This window comes from Sparus aurata, chromosome 17 (assembly GCF_900880675.1).
Source record: "Sparus aurata chromosome 17, fSpaAur1.1, whole genome shotgun sequence".
NCBI classification, from domain to species: domain Eukaryota; kingdom Metazoa; phylum Chordata; class Actinopteri; order Spariformes; family Sparidae; genus Sparus; species Sparus aurata.
The window spans coordinates 32,753,599-32,776,221 of record NC_044203.1 but is presented as its reverse complement, the minus strand read 5'-3'; the positions used below and the strand labels follow the sequence as shown (position 1 = coordinate 32,776,221).

The 22,623-nt window shown below is 40.4% G+C and overlaps 1 protein-coding gene across 1 annotated transcript in view; it reads left to right on the top strand.

The window, feature by feature from the left end:
- LOC115567778 (thrombospondin type-1 domain-containing protein 7A-like) overlaps nucleotides 1-18,364 on the top strand; it is an 85,009-nt gene extending 66,645 nt beyond the window's left edge. Inside the window, exons 15-21 of the mRNA XM_030394625.1 lie at nucleotides 370-636; nucleotides 8,592-8,771; nucleotides 9,918-10,056; nucleotides 11,202-11,355; nucleotides 12,728-12,869; nucleotides 18,096-18,211; nucleotides 18,356-18,364. Of these exons, the coding sequence (XP_030250485.1) occupies nucleotides 370-636; nucleotides 8,592-8,771; nucleotides 9,918-10,056; nucleotides 11,202-11,355; nucleotides 12,728-12,869; nucleotides 18,096-18,211; nucleotides 18,356-18,364 (1,007 nt within the window). The remainder of the gene's footprint in view (nucleotides 1-369; nucleotides 637-8,591; nucleotides 8,772-9,917; nucleotides 10,057-11,201; nucleotides 11,356-12,727; nucleotides 12,870-18,095; nucleotides 18,212-18,355) is intronic.
- The last annotated feature ends 4,259 nt before the right edge of the window (nucleotides 18,365-22,623 follow it).

The following is a 22,623-nucleotide window of genomic DNA, read 5'->3' as shown; positions in this document are numbered from 1 at the left end:
GAACAACTCCTGCCACAAGAGAAAAGATTTTTTTGCATAGTGATCAATGATTAACGATGCTTGACATGTCTGAGGATAAAAAAAAAAAACGTCAAGCTGTTTCAGTAAAAGAGCACTCTGCTTGAAACTATTTTTGCTGGCATAATCTATCATCAGGAGTTGCTGACTCCCCATGCATGAATCCCACGTGAGGGACAACAACTTTTTTCAGTCAGTAAGCTTTGCCAAGCCTTGAAAGTGGCCTTGAGTATCAGGAGACTCAAGGCCGCTTCAGCCCTACAGAGACAGAAATCCACCAACACCAACAGACACGTGGAGTCACATTTCCCATGGCTGTTCTCCTCATCTCTGTCCGTCTGATCTACTTAGGGCGAAGCAAGAAGAAAGACAAGTGCAAGAACACGCAGATGTACCCTTTGAGTGAGACCCAGTACTGCCCCTGTGACAAGTACAATGCCCAGCCGGTGGGGAACTGGTCAGACTGCATCCTGCCCGAGGGAGGTCGAGTGGAGAGCAGCCTGGGGATGAAGGTCCAGGGAGACATCAAGGAGTGTGGACAGGGCTATCGCTACCAGGCCATGGTGTGCTACGACCAGGACAACAGGCTGGTGGAGACCTTACGCTGTAACAGCCATGGTGAGTACATGTGAATGTGTTTGTGTCACTGCAGAGGTTTAATCACAGAGTCGGTTGTGTTGTTTAAGGGTTGGTTCGCCAAGATTACAAAAAAGGGTATTTTTGGCCATGGGCCTCCACTCATAGTGTACCTAACATAGATATTATATCAAGATAACATGGATTATGACTGAGTAATCTTTATTTGACACTCTCTGTAGTTTAGAACTCATCAAGGCTTTGCTTTTACTGAAAAAGACTAAGACTAATTAGATAAAACTCAGTTTCACATCTCGTGAACTCTACTTAGTTCAAAAGGAGCTTTCCACTTACTTTTTTTCAAACAAACCCACACAGCACACATACATGTGTTGTAGTTTCAAGAGTTAAGCTGCAGCTTGTGTGGAGGAGTGAATTTATCAAACATATAGATGTGATGAAATTAGAGAGTACATTCTTATTTACAGCCCACACTGGTGGAAGTTGTGTTAGGCTCCCTGCGGCCCTCTCCTTAGTGTTAGCAAGCCAACTGGGATTGTTGCTGAGCTCAGAACAGAACCACACCCTCCGACACCACGTCACCCCTGAGAGACATTAGTGTTTCACTTTAGCAATAGCTCACGGAGGGCCATGATAAATTGTTCATGTTGGGCTGAACAAAGCCCCTTAGCTGTGATATAATCACAATATATCACAGCCTGGAGTGATGTATTGCTTTTATTAAAAGGTGACCAAGTATTGCTGTATGAAAGTTACACACATTCAAATTATACCGTTTTTTTAATAACATGTTCATAAAACATTCACACTCCTGATCTTAAATGTTTCCTTTTTATAGCAATTGTACCATTGACAGTGTCTTACAGTGTTGCTTAGAGGGAAGCAAGCCAGACATAGGGCGAAGAATTGCAGAATTGTGCAAAGGAGTTGGACGGAATTACCATTTTAGAGAGTTAATATTCGAACATCAGATTGCTTGATTTGATCTATCAGTTTCATAAGCTCATTATACATTTTTGTGTGATTCAAACTTAACCTAAAAAATATAATACAATTGAGTGTTCTGTGAATCATCACATTTGTAAGATTTTGCTGTCGAATTGACCTGGAGAAATAAGACCAAAACTGTCTGCAACGCTACATACATGTAGCACTAGAGGCCAGTGCAAAAATATAATCTCTCAGAATTTGGGTCAGCTAATCTTTAACTTTGGCCTGGGACCCTTGATGATGGAAGAGGCTCTGACAGAAATCTGCATTTGAGCACAGAAGTCTTGAGGTGTAGTACTTTATGTACCAAATCAGATTTTCTTTCCCTTGCCAGCCTTGGCCAGGTGAGAAACATACAGTAGCATATCGGATTGCTGTAGACGCAAGAATAACTTTTTGTTCTCTTAAATATTCATCTGAAGTGAAGGGTTTTGTTTGTGCCTGTATGAAAACACCTCCCATGGAGGCTAGAAACTCATTTTGCATCCTGACTTTCACATAAGAAGACCTTTTTCTGGCACACTCCTGTCAGAATCATTTGTCTCCTTGTTGTAAGGTCTTATCTTAGATCCAAAATACTTCAAGCAAAGAATCCGGGCTCAGAAACTCGTTGTGAAATTGCTGTGAAATAGAATGCGGGAGATGTTCAAATGAATACATCAGCGTTGTGCATATATAAACATGGTTTTAGTCTCCTTCTGTGAGTCACAGATTCAGATATGCGTCAGTTAATCTGGGTGTGGGTGTGACAAGAGCACGTCGTAAAGATGTGGTTGTGTGTGTGTGTGTGTGTGTGTTTGTCAGCTTCTGTGTATTTTTACACCTATGTGAATGTGTGCGAGTGCATGTGTGTGTGTGCATCCATGCATTCATCTTCAAGCATCGTTGAGCTCAGAATAAAAGATTGTGTTCCTTGAGTTGCGCACGAAAACAAAAACACATTCATGGGGCTTGGCATTTGTACATGTGAATCTCAAAGATATCATTAAATCTCTCTTTTATCCTCCTCATTTAGTCGCTCTTCCCCTTCGCTCTATCTGCCACTCCTGCTTTCATTTTCTGTGCCTTTCCCTCCATCTCAGCCGTCATCGCTTTTAATCTCGGTAGAGGAGGAGACGGGGTCCTTCCACGACTCTGCGGCTGACACAGTGCCCTCGGCTATGATGGTGATCAGGAAAACTGTGCCACTGTTATCTCTATATTCCACAGACATCAACAGAAAAAAAACGGGATTATCATTAAACGTGCACGTTGAGCCAAGCCTTGTGGTGTTACTCACTTTTTAGCTTGCCTCATTCCTCTATGAGAGAGAAATGAAATATTGTTAGAGAAGATGATGCTAAATCTTTGTGAGCAATTCTTCTGCAGCAAGTAACAATATGAGGATCGTCAACTACAGAGAAAAATAAATCAAAAAGGACTTGTGTAATTTGTGTATTATATTATTTTTTTAACTATATAAATCATTTAAATTTAGCTTGACAGCTGGGAGACTAATATTCAGCAGCACAAGAATTTAGTAACATCCAAATGACAAATTCCTGATTCTATTAGTTCCCTGCAATGATTGCAGCCAGCCACAAGAAGATCTAATTAGTGTGTTGTCATGTTCAATATAATCAAGACTGAGGGGGTAGAGGCTCAAGACTAAGCCACAGTGTTACAGCTCAAGACAATGACCGGAATTGCTTTGGTCTGCTGTCATTAAGATGGTGTCTAAAGTTTTTAATCCCATCTAACAAAGATTTTTTTTTACCGTATCAACAAAAATCTAATGGCTTTATCTACAACTATTAGCACTGTGCCAAAGGTCATGGTGTAGTCAGGGGAAATGTCCTATATATGACATTAGTCATATAGTTCATATATGTATGACTACAAGCGACCCATGATGCTTTGACCTTTACCGTGACTTAATATTACAGGACAGCTCAGGGTGCCTTAGCCCCGTTTTAGCAGGAAATGGTGAAGGAGGAGGGAATACAGTCACTGTGGGAAGCTATAAAGGGTAAAGCTGAAGGGCAAGTATCTTGCTGTGGACCTGTGAGCTTGACCGGTACTGCAGTGACCAGATTAGTTGGTGCTTTACGAGTCATATTTGTAATTACAAGAGAAACACACTTGACAGCTGTGCCGTATAATTGAGCTTAGGCTGTTTTGAGTGTTACAACATGTAGACAATGGGCTGCCAGCTTTGTGGACTGAGGTCAGTGTCTTTTAAGATCAGTAATGTGCATCAAAGGGTCCTTCTGGCCTCTGGTAACTCTTATTCCTCTTTGCTCCGTCCTGAGCAAATAGCCTCCATAGTTTTTTCAGAGCATGCAGGGATTTCGCTGTCCACTTTGCCTTGGAGATGATTCTGGTGCAGGAGGTGTAACAGGTCAGAAACCTGGCAGTAATGTTGGATGATTCCTGGAGCCAAAAGGTTCATGTAAAGCTTCACAGGCCCACCACCCGTCGAGTGTTTGAAATTTGTTTCAGAAGCCAACACTATGGTGACTGAGCTGGGATTTATTCCTGGCTGGGTGGCCAGAAATAAGTGGTGGCTGGATCTGCTATCAGGGTGTCCTGGGTTCCCTGGGGCCCAGCATGCTTTTGGTCCTTGAAAGTGCAAAAAAAAAAAAAGGGGAGGGGGGTAAAGTATTTGGCAAAATCCCATTACTAACTCATGTGGGTACAAACATCAATCTAGTAGTGTATACCCCAGAGCTTTTCATAGTCCAGCCATCTACCTTATTATACTACCTTATTACAGTTCTGATTAACAAATTGTGATTCACCGTGCGTATGACCCTCTTCATAACGATGTGAATTTGATGGCCGACAATCTGTCTGTGTCTGCACTGCCCCCACATGCTCTGATTGAATGTGTGTTTGCACGCACTCAGCTGAGAGGTTGCGTCCTGCCAAGCTGGGAGTCGTCTCCAGCATTTGACAAATATTAGCAAAATAACTGATGACAAAAGACATTAAGAATTGAATTGATTACACACACACAGCAGATACTCTCATTATGCAGGCCACTTTGGAAAACACTGGTGGAAGTAACTTGACAATGGCACAGTAAGCATTAAAAAAAGTCCCCTGAAAGCACTCCATTCTACATATACTTAACTCTAAACAAATGAGTGAATTAACTTTGTTTACTTTTTTTTTTTACAGCAGAGCCGTAGACTAATTGCAGACACACATTAAAATGGTAATATTGTCACAAGTCTGTATCATTAAGACATTTAATGAGAAAAACATATTGCACCTTAAAATAACCTTCTATTGTTGCTCAGCAAGAGAACATGTTTCTTGTTAAGTAATACTTTAACCATTGTGGCCTTCATGAATGAGGGTGTCAATAAAAAAGAAAGAATAAACAAAGTTTAAAGATTCTTAATCACAAAGGTTGTGATCATGTCTGAAATAAACACAAATGTACTGACAGGTCTACAAAACTTTATTTAGCAGGCGTACCGCTGTGAAGGTGATGTTTCTTAAGCCATAGTTTGTGGTCGTGTTCTATTTTTTGTTCAGTCTTTCCTTTTGAGGTTTATTCATATCTTAACATTATGTCAGGTTGTTAGGAGGGATCGTGTGTATGCAAACAGAAAATAGCAGTCATAATCATTTTATGTATATATATATATATATATATATATATATATATATATATATATATATATATATATATATATATATATATATATATATATATATATATATATATATCTATATATATATATATATATATATATATATATATATATATATATCTATATATATATATATATATATATATATATATATATATATATATATGATGATTATGACTGCGCTTAGAAACCTGTCTATTTGTAGAGGCATTTAAATGCATATCCCAATTTTCAGTTGGATGTTCAAGAGCTGGTTGGACACTTAATATTTCAGGTGCAGTTGGGCTGTCAGTGTTTAGAAAAGCTTCACACAGCAGTGACAACTGTGTAGGGATTTATAACAAGAGCTGGTGCCAGGTTAGACGTTGACTTCTGAAGGCAACAGTAGTGATCTCCTAGCTGGACTCATCCCAAAAACCTCCCTGAGCACTGGCCAAGACACCTATCAAGTTTATATCAGGTGAACTGTAAGTGAACTGCAGACAGAGGTGCGGCAGCTTTTGCACTGTGAGTGAACTAAAAGTGACAGCATCTGTGATTTAGAATGACTAGACTGTATGTAGAGCCTACAGTGGGAGGTCAGAGATCATGACGCCTCCGCTTCAGCTTCCAGAGGCCGTGCTGAACTCAGCAAGGTGTTGATGTAGAGATGCTGATCTGGACTCTGGGCAACAGAGTGTAAGGAGGTCAGGCAGAAGTGTGTGTGTGCGTGCATGTGTATGGTTGTGATCATGTCGCTGTGCATTTAGTTTGTGCCAAAGTGCTGCCAGGATTGAAGTCCTGACCGGATTAAACTGAGTTTTTATTTTATAATCATATTAGCCTCAAGAAATGTTACTGCTCAGTTTTAGGACTGCATAGCAGCAAGATCACCCTTCAACTGTCCTCTTTAGCTCAGCCAAGTTTAAACCCCATGCTTAAGCTCCACTCATCCATATATAAGACACGTCCAAGTGTTTCTGAGCAAAATGTTTCCACCTATGGCTGCAGAGTTCTGCAGATATGCTGAAAGAGGACAAGCAGAAAGAACAGTGAGAGGCCTCGTAAGGGTTAGAGATTATTTTACCTGTAAGAGGTCTCACAGATTTGTTTAGTTGTAGTCACCACATCGATGGTATTAATCTTGTGCAGACGTTGTCCTTAATAACAAACCCTCACCCATCCTGAATGATGGTAAGGCTGTGTTCAGACCAACACTTGCACTGAATTGAAAAACTAAATGTTTTCTTTGTGATTAAAATTACAAAACTGCATGAACATCAGGGTCATCTGTCAAAAACATCAAAGCCAGCTGAAATTTTTTCTGCAACATAATGAAAACGTCTTTGATTAATTTGGCAATCTTACACGTGCACATTCTGGATGGGTTAATTTTCAACATAAATGGGTGTCATCAGGGAAGAAGTGGTAATCGGCATGATAATAAGTTTTACAACCGTGTATCATTGTATTATTAGCTGTGGTGCACTTTTCTTGGCATCGGCTGAGCCCTAAAATGTGTAAATGTATTAGTCAGACTGAGCTTTTAGGATTATGTTTCATCTTCTACAGTACCCTTAGCAACATGCCCACACCAACACAGCCGAATGCATTTTTTATTTAATTATTTCTCTATGTATTCATTTATTTTTGGTCTGATCATGGCCCGACATAACCAGGCTTTGAGAATGGGGCAATAGCTGTTGTACCCAGCAGATCAATGTGCTTCTGAGCTATTCACAGAAAAACACGTCTGCCCTGGAAGACTTGACCGCGGTTAAAAACATGACAATAAATAGTCAAATAGAAATTGACGAAATTGATTTGTAAGAGCTGAATAGCCTCTTTGGGATTCCTCTAAAACGAGTCCACTAAAATCGTGGGAAGTGTGTTTTCAGCAGATCTGTCAGTCAGTGTAGCACCACATGTCTCTCACTAAAGAGCAAAGCATCCTGAAAGAGCCCACATCAGAAAGAGGAAGTGTTTAGGCGTCCAGTGAGACACTCCACTTTCCCGGCTCATTCACCTCATCGATTTTCTTAATCAAAGGCTAAACGGATTCACAGCCAGTGCTGTTGCATAAGCCTAAAAAAATGTCTTAGGTTCTGTCTTCTAAACAGGCTGTCTCTGAGCAAGTGAAAAAAAAGTCTTTCACACAGCCAAAAGTTCGGAAGAATAATCTCTTTCAGCACATTTGACTGATCCCTAGACTGTGTGTACAGGCGAAAACAGAGGAAGTCACAGCCCAGAGTTGGTGAAAACACAAATAACAAGCAGAGTGAAATGCTTGAAATCATCCTGGTGAACTGTGTCATGGCCCTGTGAGCTGAGGAAAAATAGATTGAAATAATGAAGCCTGCCGCCCGCCCCAACCCAACCACTACTTTGGTAGATTTTTAGACCTTTATATAACAGAGCATAAAGTTCGACCTTTGACCGTGGGCTGTTATCATTCCAGTTGGCTGAAAATCAATAGATGCATTTAGATTAGTTTGTGAAATATTTGTCAGTTAATAGTTTGCAGTGCTCTTACAGCTGGGTACTTTTCCCCATCTAGTATTTAAAGAGATCTTTAACTGTAATGCTCTGGTAGATTGAAAAGTCAAACTAACTTTAAAAATGTAGTTTTATACTAGATAAGAAAACAAGATTCTTCTGGGAGATTCAATCATTCTCAACATGGAGGCTGAGAAGCTGAAATCCAGCTGGTGGGCTGCAGAGTGAAGGGAGTTTTATTTCTTAGGAATCTAAGTTTTCTGGTGAATATTTTTTCCTTCTGATATCATTAATAACAGACTACAGTGCACTGTCTAGTAAAGCAGCAAATCATCATTTTGTCTTGTGATGTGTGTGTGCACCTCATGGCAAAGCAACAATCATCAGCTACCCTTTAAAAGGACATAAGCCAAAAAAAAGAACTGCCACCATAAGAAATCTTTGTATCTCTGTGAAACTACAACCATTATTCAATTAATGGATTGGTTGTTTATTCATCTGTGACAGTTACCTAAATATCTTTTAGTTGTGGACAAAATTAGCCGTTTAAATGTTTCATCTTGGGCTTTGGAAAACACTGATTTATATTTTGGCGGTTGATTAACATTTGCTTGTTCTAGCATCTTAAATTTGACAATGTGCTGCTTTTCTGTAAAATGTATGACTGTAAATGAACCGTCTTTTGGTTTTTGGTCTGCTGTTTTAAAGATGTCACCTTGGGCTTATGGCAATTGTTATGGACATTTTTCCCAAATTTATAAAGCTAAATGATCAACTAATTAATCATATGAATAATCATTAACATTAATCGTTAATGAAAATGATGTATTTTCAGCCCTAAAACAACCCTTTTTGTGCTCCTTTCAGGATATATTGAAGAGGCGTGCATCATTCCCTGCCCCTCAGACTGTAAACTCAGTGAATGGTCCAACTGGTCTCGCTGCAGCAAGTCCTGCGGCAGCGGTGTCAAAGTTCGCTCCAAGTGGCTCAGGGAGAAACCGTACAATGGCGGCCGGCCGTGTCCCAAACTGGATCACATCAACCAGGTACAAACACTGAAACTGGCACTTTCCCCAGCTCAGTTTTGAAGTCTGAATTGGGGGCTGAGCAGGAGATTGAGATAAAAAAAAACAGAGCTGGCTTTCATCTCGCCATTGATTCTTGAATATTTATGAACTGTGCTACAATATATTTATACTTATTACAAGTCTGATACACATTATACGTATCCAACACTGGAGAGAGAGAAAGAAATCCATTATTAATGAATAATCAGCTTGAGTCTGCAGAGCTTTCCTTTACCTTCCCCTCATTATTGCTGCACTAATTTTTTGCTGTAGCAGCGACAGTGGAAAAAGCAATGTGTGCTATAAATGGATCCCATCCACCACATTAATGCCCCAACGTGTGCCAGTTGATTCCTTAAGGTTTCCATGATTTGCAAAAATGAAATGCTTTCCAGGCCCGTGAGTATCAGCAGATGCAGATTAAGTTTGTGTTGATATATGCCTGGCAGTGTGTGTACTGTACGTGTGTGTATCTGCTAAGTTCACACATGTATTTATGCCAGAGGCTTTTCTGATTATGCCCTCTCGAATTTTGCATTAATCATAGGTTCTGCACTATATGAACAGTTGGCATGTGCTCATTAATCCATCTGTCTCCTTTTAATCCACCCCAATGCTCGCTGGATATGACTCACTGCTACAGGCTCAGGTAAGAGCTGCTTTCCTCAGCTATCTGTAATGTAGTCGCAGATGTTAAGTGTCACTAATGTCAGTGGGTCAGTGACAGATGTATGTACACAGTATCCTCACTGTAAGTAAACAAGGTGCTATCAGATGGGAGTTATATTTATACAGACATGTCTCAGAGGCAGAGCTGCTCTGGGGGCAGAAATAATCTTGTTGGCTGAGTTAAACCTCGGAGAGCTGAGCCAAAGAATCACTGCGCATTAGGCAAAACTTTTCTGACAAACTTCCATGGCTAAGACGAAATATTTCTAAAGAAATATATATAGTTTTTTGAGGCCACTTCTTTTTTATGTCCAAGATGATTATGACACTAGCTGGCCCAACCTACTGAATGTTCTCTGGAGTGAAAAAAAAAAATGACATCCATCTGTTACCTTTGTACTTGTATCTCATTTCAAAAAACTTTGAAAGCACATAAATACTGTGAGGCGATTCTGTCCTCAGGTGTATGAGGTGGTGCCCTGTCAGAGCGACTGTAATCAGTATGTGTGGGTGGCTGAGCCGTGGAGTGTGTGGAAAGTCAGCAACGTGGACTTGAAAGAGAACTGCGGCGAAGGCGTCCAGACCAGGAAAGTCAGGTATCTATCAAGCTCTTTGTCCTACTGTGTGTCTGTGTTTCTATTGTTTCTATACATCACGGATACATCACTGTTAAATATGCCTTGAATTAATGCTGAAATGATGAGCCAGTAAGCTTACTGGTCAGCTTATCAACAAAAATTATGTAATAATTGCTTTGGTAATTGCAGATGTGCTAATGTAATGCATTTCTTCTTTTATTGGTTATATTTTTTCGGAAATTTGAGTTTTGGACTAATAATCTATCAAAACAAGCAATCTGAAGAATCACTGAGCTCTCTATGAATATGTGGTGTCTACTTTATAGGTTGTCATCATTATTATTGTTAATTTATCATCAGAGGATCTTCAGCAGCTGCAAGCTGTCAGAGCTCCAGTAAAGCTGACAGGCCTAATTTACATTAATTATTTAATTAATATGACCCTAACCCACTACATTATGTAAAGTAAGGCATTTTTTGTAGGAGGGGAAAACATTCAAATGATTGTATGTTGGCTTGACTGACCTGTCAAACATGGTTTAGCTGACAGACAACAACCTACACGCTGCCAAATGCATTGAGATGGAACTCTTGAACTTATAAAAAAAAACACAAGTCTCACGCCTTGTATGATTGTTGGTGTTCAGTCATGGAAGGCTGCTTTAGAATCACAGTGATTAAAAATTCGGCTGATCTCAGATGAGTTTTTACTCTTTAGAGAAGGTGAATTTATCAGTTACACTAGTGGCAGTCTCACCTCCTCTTTATCTTGTCTGCTGCAGTGTAAAAAAACTAATGTGGAGGAAAAAAATCCAAAAATCGTGGCAGCAACAGTTGATGAAAGCCAGGATTCAGTTCAAAATCACCACATGCATCAAAATAATAACCTTCCTTTGAATTTTTTCATCTTACTTTTAGGTTTCTATTTAAACCATTCCGTTTTCATCACACTGCCTTCGACAGTTTGTGTTACTGTCACCAAATACAACACATTTTCTTTATCCTCATAAAATTGACCTCACGTACTCTGACTGACACACCACACTGCTTGAGAAACACAGTACTTCATGTACCTGCCAACTCTGACTCTTTTGCTCTGCTCTTGCGAACAGCAGCATCGCTAAAATAAGGTCAAATTCAGCGTCTCTCAACAAATCCCACAGGTGCATGCTCAACACTATAGATGGGCCGTCTGAGTCTGTGGAGGACTACCTATGTGACCCAGAGGAGATGCCCTTGGGGGCCAGAGAGAGCCGACTGCCCTGTCCCGAGGACTGCGTTCTCAATGACTGGGGCCCCTGGAGCCGCTGCAGCCTGGTGAGAGCTGAACCCAGATCAGAAAGCAGCAGCTCAGCTATCTGGCACACAGTAGATATGGGAGCGTCAGATTTCAGCAAAGCCCACTGAGATTTATCTTGATATCTTTTTCTTGTCAGAAATATTTTTTTTCTCTGAGGCTCGAGGAATTCAAAGCGTAGCTGCTCTGTATTATAGTGAGCAGTGTATGAATCTTTGTCAACAGGTTATTTCTCGTCCACCAAGGAGGAATAAAAGAGATATATGAACTAGGAAGCAGGAGAAAAAATTGCTTATATATCACCTATATTACACTGTACTCACTGTGCATTCAGCAGGGAAGGAAGATGATTTATGATGAAGACTCAGGAGGTGTCCAAATTTACATTTTCTGACACACACACTCCAACTGTCTCTACATCAGCAGTGGTGTACAAAAGTTGGCTAAAAGTTGGCTAAGAATGAGATCATCCTTTGGCAGTCAGCCATGACGGTGAAAATAATTAGTTGTGTTTTCAAAAAAATGTCGATTTAGTTGATGGCAAAATGAGAAGATCTCCTACATTATGACCTGAAAGTCCTTTTCCAACTCACTATAAAATATTAAGACTTTGCAGTTGTTTTTTGGAAAGGGTCACCGACCCCTGATTTAAGTCAGCAAAACTTACACCTACAAACTGCAGCCCGAAGAAAAACCTTCGTTCTTCCTTTTGCAAAAACATGCAAGATGTCAGAACATCCTGTTCAGCTCCTCCACCCCTGAAACCTCCCGTTCAGGCTAAAATGCCATTTTAACTGCTCTGGTTTCACCTGCTGTTCGCACAGCAGCATGCTGGCCATTGTTAATCACACCCCATTCTCTCCCAAAGTGCTTGACACACCGACTTCCCACAATTCCAATCTCGAATTGGAGTCTGCAGTGGCACCAGCGGGGCCTCTCCCATGTTTTATTCATCTCACCAGCAATGGAGTTATTCAAAAGGCTGTCATTTTCCCCCACAACTCTCTTTTCTGCAAGCAATGACCGTGTAGGATCTGGTGGTTTACCATTCCAGCAGAACATCTGTCCTGTCATTTCCTGCAGGAAAAAATGGAATTCCACATTTTGGGAATGCCAGGTTAGAGCGAAGGGGAACGCTCTTTATTTATTTATTTTCAGACCCTACAGGAATGAGGCATATTGACGCTGTGGGAGAATTTTTTTTCCTGCACCAAGATTTTGACATCTCAATTAACTGTGGCCCAGTTAGATGGGAAATAGTCCTGACATGAGAAAACAAACACAGTTTCAGCCATTAATGTTCAACATGGACATCACTTAGTTCCACTTCAGGGATATGTTTGTATTCAGTTATCATCATTTCACTCTTTAATTGAGAGTTTTCTGTTCCAGCCATGTACCAGAACCAACAGTCGAGTGCGAACAGCGTACACCCTCCGGTCACCCAGCGTCGGGAGGGAGTGTCCGAACACGACTGACAGTGAGCCCTGCAGCCTGAACCTCAACTGTTTCAACTACTTCTACAACATCACAGGTAAGGGAAATGCCCAAGAACGTTAAGAGATGCACTGTCATTAAGACGCAGTGGTCAGAAGTGCTGAATTTCTGTTGATTCGCCTCTCTCTGTAAGGTCGTGAAAGCAGTTTGCTTGTTGCAGACATGGTTCCCATCAAAATGACGGTACTGTACGTGCCTTGTGTTTTTGATAGACCAGATTGGTATTTGGGCTGCTGCCAACGGTTTGTCAAAATAAATGTTTCTCAACTACAACCGAATCACTAATGTGAAAACAGCCCTTGAAATGGAATAAATCATCTGAAATTGAAACCCTCTGTGAACATCAGAGCAAACACAGCCTCCGTAACAGTAGGAGCAATAAAAAAAAAAAAAATTGGATCATCTATTTTTATTTTTAGCAGACTTGTCACTTTGATTTGTTTTGTAAGTTAATTGCAAACCTTGCAAGGTTTTATCAGACCTTGTCTGATATGCTGACCATGTTACATTAAAGAGCTTTTTTAAGTTTTGCTCACAGCTGATTTTTGCAAAGTTCTTGTCTGGACACAGGCTGATCTCTGTGTTGGTTATGTTTCACCTTGGCTTCAGTTTTAGAGGGAAAGTTAAATGGGCGCACATTGTGGTCTGCAGTTTACTACAGTGACAATCATTAAAGTCTAGCGGTTACCAAGTACAAGTAAAACTGTGGGCCACTGGGGTTGAACCTGCCAGTAAACAGTTGCTTATTTACATACCCAGCAACATTATCATTCTTTTGGAGGTGTCTACCAACTCCTTAAAGAAATATCTTTAGCTGCTAAAGCTGCTGAACAGGTAGTGTACAGTGGGTCTTCAGATGTGTTTTCGCTGAAAACAGCTGCCTTCTTCAGTCAAAAACACTTTCAGAGCGTACAGCTGAAAAATGAGCTAAAACTCACTATAAAGTCGAGCTGACCTGCAGATCATGTGATAATTCTCAGTAGGTTCATCAGGATGAGCGAACACTTTCATATTGTCCTACTTTTATCAAATTGTCATACGACACACGGTTGGTTTAAATATGTCAATTAAAGCTGCTATGAAGAAAAATATTTCAGAACCATTCAATGATTTGAACTGGCCGTCTTCCAGACCTCCCCTGTCTAATCTGCAGGATATCACACCTCCATATCACATGTCACAGAGGCAGCTCTATCACATTTCATTCTAGAAACTGTACCAACTCTTTCAATATGAATGGAAAAATTAGAGATTGTCTCTGTTTCGATATTTCAGTTCCAAAGATTTGTTGTGTTGCCTGCGTTGCCGCTGCTCCACATTTTCAACCAGCCCACCCTCCTTCTCTGTCGGCCCTTTGTGTGGTTACGCTGTGAGACGTGACATATAATCCCTACTGCTGGGTTCACAGTAGCATACTGGCATCCCGGGGTATATGTACATAATATACGAGCAGAGATTATTATTGGGTAAAGCACTCCTTTTTTTTTTTCTTTGTTCATGCCGGGACAATCCAAGCTGCACCTTCCTTCACAGTTTTACTCATTTTCGTGCTGTCTCTCTCTTTGTCTCTTACTGTCACTCTTTCTTGTTGCAATCTCCCTATTTTCAGTCCCCAGAGTGCCACAAAGCTACTCGGCAGAAGGAGACACAATTCCCAGAGTTGAGCTTGCAAACGAGCTCACTGCAGCTAAAAACAGCCACTCATCTTTGTCAGCGAATGGCACACTTCATGAGTGATACCTCAGCCTCCCTGTTGTTGCAGAGTGTTTTTACCAACAGACTGCACACTGTGGTTTTAAAGGCACTGGCACCCGAAGTCTGCAATGAAAAGTTGACTTTCCACTTCACAGATTTTTTATTTTTTTTTGCAAGGTTCAGCCTCTTATGTCTCTGTATTTTTCTGGTGAGGTTTATTTAGGAGAACTTGAATTGATGTTACTTTTAAATCCTTTTTTTTTTAACTAACATATGACGGCCTGGCACCACAGCTTACTTATGATGCTGACATAAAAGGATACTGATGGCAGCCAGATTTATTGGATTTAGTGAGCTGTTATAAATCTCCAGCGACGTCTTTGCTGACAAAGTCATCATCTGTTATCGACAGTGATCTTCGACATTCAAGAAGCTATATAGAGTCTGACTCACACAACAAAACACGCACCAATTATTTTAAGTTTTAAGAGCGTCATGGTGGAAGGGGGGGATGGCGGAGAGAGATGAAGTGCGTCACACAACAAAGGTCATGAGATGAAGGCAAACTCACAGTATGCCATGCACACGGCATGTTTGTAATTTTGTCGAGTCATCTGTGAGCCCGTAGTGGTTTCATTTGTATGCTTGGCAAATCCCTCCGAAAAGATCTATCACATACAGTGCAGTGAAGGAATGAAAGTTTGAGTTAAGTCAGAAATTAATAATTAATTTTGTAGTGTCACGTCTTGGAACACCACATCAAAAATGTAATACAAAAGTTGCCTTCTGCCACATCTACATGTATATCAGCTTATAAAACATTAAGCTAAACATCTTTCAAAGTAACATGAAATCATGGTGCGACCGTGCATTTCTGCATGTTCACTCTCAAAAGGCTGAGGCGCGCCATGGTTGTTTCTCACTGTCTGGGATTTATTCATTCTGAAGTGTAAAGAATTTGTGACAGCTGACGCATTTGAACACATTTGAAAAGCGTCTCCTTGTGTTTTGTCCCGTCACATCAACCTGCTTCAACCGAAAAGACATCCAACTACAGAGGACGAGCACTCGTGAAATGCTGGTTTCTGTGACTTGAATACATGTTCCTCTCCCCTTCCATCCTGCTCCTGTCTAAATCATGACTCCCTCTCACCTGCCTTCCAACTCTGCTTGCACTCAGGGTAGTAAAATCAAGAGCAGCAACCTGCTGAACACTAGGGGTGTGCCAAAATATCGATACTACAATATATCGCGATATTTCATCTTGAGGTATGTTATCGATACACTGGTGCCAAATATCGATATTTAAAAATGTATTTTTTTTTGGCCCACCACCACCACCCCTCTTCGGAGGACAGCTTTATCTTTATTCAAACATAGGTATACAACCAAATACATTTAAAAAAAATGGTTTAAGTAGCTCTGAAACCCACACATATAGATATTTAATGATAGTTGTAGTCAGTGTGTGTGTTAAGAAGAGACACTGTGCAATATACTCTTTGTTTACTTGGCTGTCATTCATGTGAAATTGAATGACAATGTTTTGTAATTCCTGTGAAATGGATTCAGTGCAGTCAATAAATTCTGAATTTCTTCAGTGACACAGATATCGTGATGTATCGTGGATGAAATTCCTTGCAATATATCGATTATCGCAGAATCGCTGTATCGTGATGTAATTCCTTGCAATATATCGATTATCGCAGAATCGCTGTATCGTGATGTTATCGTGGGCAAAATATCGTGATAGTATCGTATCGCGAGGTACCTGGTGATACCCAGCCCTACTGAACACTAGTACATATTTGCTGTATGTGGCAAAGCTGTCTGTCCTACTCTCCAGCAGGAAGCAGTCATCATGTGAGGGTCATATTCTGCTGCAAAATGTAGTTGGAGGATGTTTCTTTGCAACTCATCTCGTACAAATATGACCAACTCATTTTAATGTTCCAACTGTATTTCTGTGCCTGTATTTATCCATCAACCCTGAATATGACAAATATGATTATTTATTACAACCATTTTGTCCTGTGCAGGTGCATGTTAAGAGCTGTAGTGTTATGACATGTTCGTGAGTCACACTTAAAGGCGCTATAAGCAATATTATACATAATTGATCAACTGTCTATGTTTGTGTAGGGGAAAGGATCACTTGTTATTATCACCCAACTCTGCAGGTCCCCTCAGCTCCATAGAGCAAGATACTTTCGCTCATTGTTTCGGTTTTCCTGCCGTGAATTCTACTGTTTTGGTTCATCCTCACCGATCTCATCTGTGTCTTTCCCAGGCACGACAGGCAAATAAGCTCTGTTAAACCCACTAAAGGCTACCTGCCCCGCGTCTAACAGCAGGCAGATCCCAGCTAGCAGGGTATCACAGTGGAGCATTTAGAAGCTAATTGAGCTGGATTTTGCCTCGGGAGTTGCTGTAGAGCAAAGCAGAGTTATATCAGAGAAAATATTGGACTTCATCACATGGCCACATACACAACTTCAAATGAATGCTAATGTTGCTCAGTATCTGCTTGATGTATAAAGACATTTTCAACTATACCAGTTTAATAAGTGATAATACTGTCTGTCAGCGTTGTGTTTTTTATTGCTGTAACCAAGCGGTCAGAAAATGTGATAATAGAAGTCTAAGAATGGAGTTGGAACTTGCCTTTGATTTTATTCAGATTTGAAAAAAAGGTTTAATAAAAAATAAAGAAGTAATTGAGCAGTGTAGGGTGTACCACACACTTGCACACTGACACATTTGAGAGCGCAATCACATAAAAACATTAGTAACAAAGTTTTGACGGATAACATTTTCAAATGTTGTGTCATTTAAAGAGTTCACATCTGAAAACACATTGTATTTGCTAAGGACTTCTACATTTACTTGAACTTACCCTTAATCCTGCAGCACAAAATGTTTGCTGCTGTTATTTGCCTAAGCTGTCGTACCTGCCCTCAGCTCTAAAACATCAATCTTTGCTGGTTGACTTGAAACGCATTGCTGACGGTGGGCCAGCGTGAGAAAATCACCATGGACTCCAGTTTTAAAAACTCTGGTACATTGCTCTATACAGAGAGATTGATATGCTGCTGATAGGCTTGATGTGAACTGGTTTGGCACAGTATTGAATGTAATGGACTCTGCAGGTTTGAGGACTTGAGACCTAAAATTACTTTAGATTTGAATTTGCTACACAGAAATGTTTTAATAGCTATGACGTTTGTATTTTTGTAAAAATAGCTTTTCCTACTAAGAGTTGCACTGACAGGTTAAGAGAAACCTTTCTGATGTTGTCACCGGTGTTGTTTATTTTGATTTATTTCTCATTGTATTCAGGGTGAGAGCTAATGGAACTCAGAAAATCCTCAATACCTAGTTTTAGGATATCATTTGCCAGGATCAAGGCACTTTGCTGCATTAGAATCCAACTAAGAAACTGACAAGTACATTTAGCATATGTGGCTTTTCTCCTGACAGTTCTTGGACTGCTTGCAGTGTGAAAGAAGCAAATAGAGGAAATGCAACATAGTCAACTTGAACTTGAATACGTTCTGTTTCTCGTTAGACTGGAGCACATGTCAGCTGAGTCCTACGGCTGTGTGTGGAAGTGGCATCAAGACCCGGATGCTCGACTGTGTTCGCAGCACCGGCAAATCAGTCGATATGAAATTCTGTGAGAAGGTAAGACTTTCCTCAAGTGTTTCCTTTTACTTTCCCTTTTGGCTTCTGTGGCTGTTAGTTTATTACACTCTTTCTTTGAACACCATCATTTTTCTTAATGACTTAATCACATCACTCATTACAATAGATTACCATACCTTCCAGTACTATTAGGCCCAAAGCAACATTAAATATTCACAATATTCCCGTGCAGAGGATTGTTGTTGTAGCTTCAGGCTTAGTGTTTTATTCATTCATAATGTGTCTCAGCTCCCTGTAATTGTAACCGGCGGGCTGTGGCTGAGCCATCCCCTCAGCTATTTAACCCTTGGCCCACTTCATCATCTGGCTCATTCACAAAAACACATTGTGTCAGAATAGCTTTCACAGCAGCTGTGATGTTCAACTCTGCTGGCCTGATGCTGCCCAGCAAGTCCGTCCCCTGCCAGAACAAAGACTTCTGGGAATTGTAGTGCTGAGAGGTCAAACTCCTGTCTGGCTGTAACAGATTGAATCGGTTTGTTCCCCCTGCGTTGTGAATGATATGATGATGTGTCATGACTCGCCCCCTTTCATTTCCTACCTGTGCTGCAGTTGAATTTAGAAAAGAAGTGGCAGATGAACATCTCTGTGTTGTCGAGTGTCCCGTCAACTGTCAGCTGTCGGAGTGGTCGGCCTGGTCAGAGTGTTCACAGACATGTGGACTAGAAGGTAAGGTTCATAATGATCGAGGCATTTTGCCCAACACTATGATGAACTCAAATTTTCCAAAACTGTTGTTGACATTTATCCCTTGAGCAGTTTTCAGTTGATCAAAGAACAGAAATATGTGACCTTTACCCAACAAGACACTTCTCTAAATGTTAGGTCACCTCTTCCTCAGCAATTAAACACCCAGTATGTAATTTCTGCCGCTAGACGTCTCTCAGTCAAAGCAAGTGAAAACCAGAGGCATAGGTTGATGACATCTGAAGTAGTCAGTTTTAGTCTTGAGCAACCAGTCAAGGAAAAACTATCTGGCATGACTCAGGCAGAAATGTGTCGGATGAGGTGATGTATGAAAGCTTTGTTCACGTTATGTTTAGTCACGTTCCTCTACTTCCTTCCTCACTCCCTGACACATCATCTGAGCTTTCCACTGAAGTGATAGCAACAGGCGACCAAATTAAACAAACTGCTACAGTATCTAATTCAAGGTTCCAACACTGTTAGAACATTTGGGACCGGGAAGTGCACAACTGAAAATAACACAAAAGTTCTAGTTAAGTTATTACATATTTTAGTGCATAAATGTTAACCTATTATATATTTAGTAGTAAGTAAACACTTACAATGATCACTGTACTGATATGTGTTTATATTACAGTTTTCAATATCGAGAAAAAGACACATAACCCCATAAAGACACGCTCAGGGGCAAAATAAAACTTACTGACATTAAAGTTAGTCTATAAATTTTGAAGATGGGATATAAAAATGATGCAGAATTTGTCTGAGGTTAGCAAGTAAGCAAACACGTCAAGCTATTGAATTTGCAACAGATAACAGGGGCAGTGATTCAGCTCAAATTAGGTTTGACTCTTAAACTTCACAGCTCTGCAGTCGTTCAGTCATTACAGACTCATGCTGTGCAGCGTAGCATTGCACAGCATGAGTCACATTTTTAAAAAGTTATTGAAATGTGATTGCATTGATGCCAAGACATCAATAATATTTCTATTTTCTATAACTTTGCAGCAAAAAGATAAATAAATACATACTAAATCTATTTAAATATTTCACTAAGTGTAACGATCAGGCAGCTTCAATGAAAAGCTAAGAGAAGCTGATACAGAAAATGATGATGAGATGATGTTAACAAACTTAAAGGGATTTCGTAGAGTTCTCTTGTAAACAAACAAAAGGTAGTTTTACATCCATTATTACTCACCAAACCCGCACTGTGTGTATCCTTGAGGTCAAACAAACATGTTGAACACATTTACTTCAACCTAAAACATTTGCAGAGATCATATTTTTAAACAATATAAATCCTTCCTTGTTTGTAAGAGTATAAATGTTTACTACCCTGCAGTCTTCTTCATTCCTGCCTTTGTTCTCATGTTTTCTCATGTGTAAATAACAAAATTGAGGATTCACTCATGTGTAAACAGCTCCATAGCACGACTAGAGGTCGAAAACTCAGGTAAGCTTCAAAGATACATAAGAGGAAAATGGAAAATGATATTTTTGAAGTTGAATGTTTACAGCATTCAGTAACCTCATGGCTGACACATCTGCAATATGGTTGCTATGATCTCACCTCCATAAACAATGTGGGACAAGAAATTAATCTGTGAATATTTCCAAGCGAGGATCACACACCCCCGGTGTGCTTGATGATAATGACATTGTTAATATAGTATGATGATGTGAAGAGGCAGACCTGACGGATATTATCATTATGATCCAGCAGCACTGAGACACAGGTGTGACTTTTTGTTTACACTCCCTGGGTTGCTTGTAACATGAAATAATCATACTGAAATTGCAACAGTCGGCTTTATGATGCTCAGTAGCCAGTAAAAGAAGACTGCAGTTGTATTTAGCAGCCTTGAGTTGTGATGTACACATCTACAACTCAAGGCTGCTAAATACAACTGCAGTCTTCTGATTGTGAAGCAGGGAGATGCAAGTAAAAACTCACAGGTCTGCAGGGGGCCTGCATATAGGAAGAAGGACATACACACACACACACACAGTATCAGGTTTGTTTGTAAGGAGAATATTGCATCAACAGTTTTCTGCATTAAAGCATGCGGTGGTTTGGTAAACATGCACGCTCAGCAGAACATCCTGGAATGACTAAAAAAGTCTTATATCACACATTTCCTGCTCCCCAGGAGGCATTTGGCCAGAAAAACTCACAAAAGCACAAAAAAGAGGAAGTGTTTATTTAAGAGACCTTACAGTCTTCCCCAATGACCGGCGAAAATTTGTCCCCCTGCTGCCTTTCTGTTGTTCCGGCGGTTCACACAATTGATTTTGTCCCATTACATCTTCCTGCTCCTCAGGCTGCAGGGAGCACTTTGAAGAAGCATTGCTACTGCGATAGTTGCTAAATCACAAGGAATAAGATAAAAGTTTCAGAAAGGCTAAAGGAGCAAGAGGGGACCTTATTTGATGTGTTTTTTTGTGTGTGTGTGTTTGTGATTGTGTGTGTGGGAAGTTCTCTTGCTGGAATAGGATATGAGGTTGTACAGTTTGTGTGAGTGTGTGGGATGGCTGGTTTGTGTTTTATGTGTCGAAAGGTGTCATAGGTTAGGCAGAGGTGTATTATGAGGTGAGCAGATTGCTGGCTAGGCAGTGTGAAAATGAAAGTGGGACGTTCAACAAATGAAAGGCTCTGTGATCTGAGAGTGGGTGGTTTAAAACAGGTAGACGGCAAGGTTGCATTTTAATGTGTGTGTGTGTGTGTGTGTGTGTGTGCGTGGCGTGTGGTGTGTGTAGTGTTTTCTTTGCAGATTCATAGCGTAAATTCTGCTCTTGAATCAAACATTCTCTGAGGTGTTAGCTGCTGTAATTTCTTGGATGATGAGAGTTTGCTGATTGATGTGGAAGCAAAGCTATTTTACAAGTGCACCTGGAATCAAGGTGGCAGTGAAAAGAAACAGCGCAGTATTACAGGCTATTCATAAAACCCGGCTCCTTTGAAGTGAAGTGCTCTTGCGCACAGTAACATTAATTTAATGCGTTCAAAACAAACACATACACATGTATTTAAAATGAGCTGTTTAGAGGGGGAATGGATAGCTGCTGTGTGGTAAACCTTAATGGCCACTGTGTGTGCCAAATCTGCTTGCAGTAAGTTTATTGTGCAGAAAAGACAACATTTGACACTCAATAATCAAAAATGTGTCAAACAAAAACCTGTAAAGGTTTTGCAGAAAGAAAAAAACAAACACAACATTTAAAATCTATCAAGCACAACACTCAAGTTTCATATTGGAGCGGGGAATAAGTCAGAGAGGACCTTGTTGCTACTGTTTTTCTAGCTTGAGTGGTACTTAATTTTATCATATAAATGATATTTGTTTTAATTGAACAAACCATCACAAATAATTCGGCTGTGCAATCATGGCAGTACAAATCCTTGGCATACTCTGCGGGAAGAGCTCCTATCTTCAAACAAAAATAATACACTGATTATGTCACTTCTTGTGTGTTTTCTCCAGGTAAGATGTGGCGGCAGAGGTCGGTGGTTCAGGCCTCTCAGGGTGACGGCCGGCCCTGCCCTTCTCAGATGGAGCAGTGGAAGCCATGCCCTGTGCGACCATGCTACCGGTGGCAATACAGCCCCTGGTCTGAGTGTCGGGTGGAGGTATGTCAATAAATCAACGTTATACAATTAATTATTAATCATAGTATCGACCTATGTCAGCCACACGGAATGC